Below are 4078 nucleotides of genomic sequence, written 5' to 3' on the forward strand. Positions count from 1 at the left end.
AGGATATTTTTTAAAATTAAAAAAAATTTTATTAGGTATTTTCCTCATGTACATTTCCAATGCTATCCCCAAAATCCCCCATACCCTCCACACCACTCCCCTACCCACCCACTCCCACTTCTTAGCCCTGTCATTCCCCCGTACTGAAGCATCTAGAGTTTGCAAGACCAATGGGCCTCTTTTTCAAATGATGGCTGACTAGGCCATCTTCTGATACATATGCAGCTAGAGACACGAGCTCTGTGGGGGATACTGGTTAGTTTATATTGTTGTTCCACCTATAGGGTTGCAGACCCCTTTATCTCCTTGGGTACTTTCTCTAGCTCCTCCATTGGGGGCCCTGTGATCCATCCAATAGCTGACTGTGAGCATCCACTTCTGTGTTTGCTAGGCCCTGGCATAGTCGCAAAAGAGACAGCTATATCAGGGTCCTTTCAGCAAAATCTTGCTAGTGTATACAATGGTGTCAGCATTTAGAGGCTGCTTATGGGATGGATCCCCAGGTATAGCAGTCTCTAGATGGTCCATCCTTTCATCTCAGCTCCAAACTTTGTCTCTGTAACTCCTTCCATGGGTGTTTTGTTCCCAATTCTAAGAAGAGGCAAAGTGTCCACACTTTGGTCTTGGTTCTTCTTGAGTTTCATGTGTTTTGCAAATTGTATATTGTATCTTGGGTATTCTAAGTTTCTGGGCTAATATCCACTTATCAGTGAGTACATAGGATTTTAATACAGAATCAATAAAAGTATTACCTCTCAAGAACTGGAGTAGGTTGGGAAAATAATATACTAAAATTCTCCCTCTCCATCCGTCTTCACATTTTACTTTTAGTAAAATTAACTGAAAGCCTGACATGAAGAACAACTTCTAAGACAAGGCTTCAATGCTGAGGAAAAACTTATTACAGAGATATAACTTCATGAATGATGAGCACAGGGGAGACACAGGTGAGAAATGCAGGTTGAAACTGTGCCCAGCTGGCTCTGTGTGTGGACTTTGCCTTGACCCATGTGCAGGCGGTGGGTGGGGATTCGCTCCTCACCTGGAACTGGATGTGTTTCATGAGCCCAAAGTGCCTGGCATACATCCTGAGGTACTCCATCATTTTGGAATGGTGCATGTAGTTGGGGTAATGATCAGGGATGGGGTAGTCGCTGAAGGCTGTCATCTCCTTGGATGTATTGCAGATTAAAGATTTGTATATCCCAGGCCTTCCGTTTTCTGGTGTCTCCTAAAGGAAACACAGGAACCCTTGGCTTCCAGAAATTTAGGAAACAATGCACATTGAGTTTAGGGATGATGAGAACCGTGAGGCTGAGTTTTTATTGTATGGAAAATGTGTGTCACTGTTGGATTCTATATTGTTACCCAATTGAATGAAAAAATTAGACTTTTTTATGAGGATGCTCTTAGAATTTTATGGTGACAGACTCAAAACACCATTAATTCAGACATTCTAAAAATAAGATATTAAATACCCTAATACAATACAGGAAATAAAACAAAAGCTAAAAGAAAGGGATTTGGGATGAGAAACTTGAAAAGGAGGGTATGACCTTTTCATCTTCATTGGATTGCTTTTATCTGGTTTTATCGGTGAAGGCATATCCAGAGAGGTTTTGCCTAGGTGGAAGATCTACCATAGATAGGTTGTTGTGGTTAAATATTTAGTTGGGGGTTTTTATACCGCCTTAGATAATTTAGTTCCCATCTAAAAGACATATGACCTTTATATTTATAATACACCTTTAAAGCACTAGAGCTGGCCTAGTATCAAACCTCTAAGCTATTTTGTCTACTTCCCAATCAATAAATCTGAGATATAATTTGCTATGTTCTGCCTGGGACACTCTTAACTCCAGTTGGCCCGCTCTCATGGCCATGCTATCACGATTAACTTACCCCATGGCGACTTCTCCTTTCTCCAATTTCTCTTCTTCCCTTCCTGGTCCTCCTCAGACCACAAGCCCAGGAACTGCAACCTCACCTACCCCTGCTGCTCAGCTATGGGTGTCCACATCTTTATTCAACCAATAGTTTTAAATTAAGGAGGGAGGTGACAGAGCATCACTTGGTGTATATGAGGATTCTATTGTCCCTGAGGCAATCAGATCTTGGGCACCAATATTGACATTACACTACATAGAAGAAGACCAAGCCTCAACCATAGGTCTTCCTGTGGGTGGGGCTGTTTGATATGGGTGGGGCTAGAAGAAAGGCAGGGAGGAGAAAGCTCAGCAGTGAAGTCATTCCCTTGACTTTCTGGCTGCTTCAATCACAGCTGTTCAGGTCAGTCATGCAGTCCCTGCCTTGATGCATCAAAACACAGAAAACGGAGAGCCAAGATAAATCTGTGCTTTCTTAGGTTGCTTTCCTAAGTGTCCTGCCTCAGGGATAAGAATGGTAACAGACAATGCAGTAAGATTCTTCATGTAATCAGGCACTTGAGAGAAGTGTTGAGTTAGTCCTGAGAGAAGATAATGCTACTCTGTAAAGAATAGTTAAAATATATAAAATTTACAGCTTCCAATTCCTTTGATAAAGCATCTTTCTCACTTTCAGGCCTAGGTATCATCATATTTTATGAGAATATAATCTGTAAAATTACCTTGTATCTCCACAGACCTCCAATGTCATTGCTCTTTTCAAAGCAAGTAGGTTCAAGTCCTTCCTCCAAGCAGCTCTTAATGGCTCCCAGTCCACTGACACCAGCACCAATGATAGCAATCTGTTTTACTTCCATGGCCTCTGAAGAAGAAAGAGTTCTTTCAGTTTTCCCTGACGAGCAAAATCAAGTTTACAGGCAGGCCTGATCTCACACTAATTTTAGCAACAGTATAATTTGGTTGATAGAAGTTTGATTTTTTTATACCATGGCTTCTTTTGTCTTGATTAGAAACACACAAGCACTAAGGTCAAAACTAAGTGGATGAAGGAACTACACATAAAACCAGAGACAGTGAAACTTATAGAGGAGAAAGTGGGGAAAATCCTCGAAGATATGGGCACTAATGAAAAATTCCTGAATAGAACAGCAATGGCTTGTGCTGTAAGATCGAGAATTGACAAATGGGACCTCATAAAAGTGCAAAGCTTCTGTAAGGCAAAAGACACCATCAATAAGAAAAAAGGCCACCAACAGATTGGGAAAGGATCCTTACCAATCCTAAATCAGATAGGAGTTAATATCCAATATATAAAAAGAACTCAAGAGGGTAGACTCCAGAAAATCAAATAATCCCATTAAAAATGGGGTTCAGAGCTAAACAAAGAATTCTCACCTGAGTAATACTGAATGGCTGAGAAGCACCTGAAAATATGTTCAGCAACCTTAATCATCAGAGAAATGCAAATCAAAACAACTCTAAGATTCCACCTCACACCAGTCAGAATCGCTAAGATCAAAAACTCAGGTGACAGCAGATGATGGTGAGGATGTGGAGAAAGAGGAACACTCTTCCATTGTTGGTGGGATTGCAAGCTTGTACAGCCACTCTAGAAATCAGTCTGGTGGTTCCTCAGAAAATTGGAAGTAGTACAACCGGAGGATCCAGCAATACCTCTCCTGGGCATATTTCCAGAAGATGTTCCAAAGGGTAAGAAGGACACATGCTCTACCATGTTCATAGCAGCCTTATTTATAATAGCCAGAAGCTGGAAAGAACCTAGATGTCCCTCAACAGAGGAAAGGATACAGAAAATGTGGTACATTTTCCCAATGGAGTACTACTCAGCTATTAAAAAGTATGAATTTATGAAATTCCTAGGCAAATGGATGGACTTGGAGGGTATCATCCTGAGTGAGGTAACCCAATCACAAAGGAACTCACATGATATGAACTCACTGATAAGTGGATATTAACCCAGAAATGTAGAATATACAAGATACAAGATACAAGTTGCAAAACACATGAAATTCAAGAAGAACTAAGACCAAAGTGTGGACACTTAGCCCCTTCCTAGAATTGGGAACAAAACACCCATGGAAGGAGTTACAGAGACAAAGTTTGGAGCTGAGATGAAATGATGGACCATCTAGAGACTGCAATACCTGGGGATCCATCCCATAAGCAGCCTC

General features: G+C 41.0%; 1 protein-coding gene across 1 annotated transcript in view; it reads right to left on the reverse strand.

Annotated features, from left to right (window-relative positions):
• The window catches only part of LOC110304004 (flavin-containing monooxygenase 5-like), a 13831-nt gene extending 11088 nt beyond the window's left edge, over nt 1-2743 (reverse strand). Inside the window, exons 1-2 of the mRNA XM_085835070.1 lie at nt 2609-2743; nt 1043-1231 (exon numbers count right to left, since the gene is read on the reverse strand). Of these exons, the coding sequence (XP_085691196.1) occupies nt 1043-1231; nt 2609-2743 (324 nt within the window). The remainder of the gene's footprint in view (nt 1-1042; nt 1232-2608) is intronic.
• Between the last annotated feature and the right edge of the window lie 1335 nt (nt 2744-4078).

The sequence above is a fragment of the Mus caroli genome, unplaced genomic scaffold (assembly GCF_978045245.1).
Source record: "Mus caroli unplaced genomic scaffold, Mus_caroli_1 scaffold_1, whole genome shotgun sequence".
Lineage (NCBI taxonomy): Eukaryota > Metazoa > Chordata > Mammalia > Rodentia > Muridae > Mus > Mus caroli.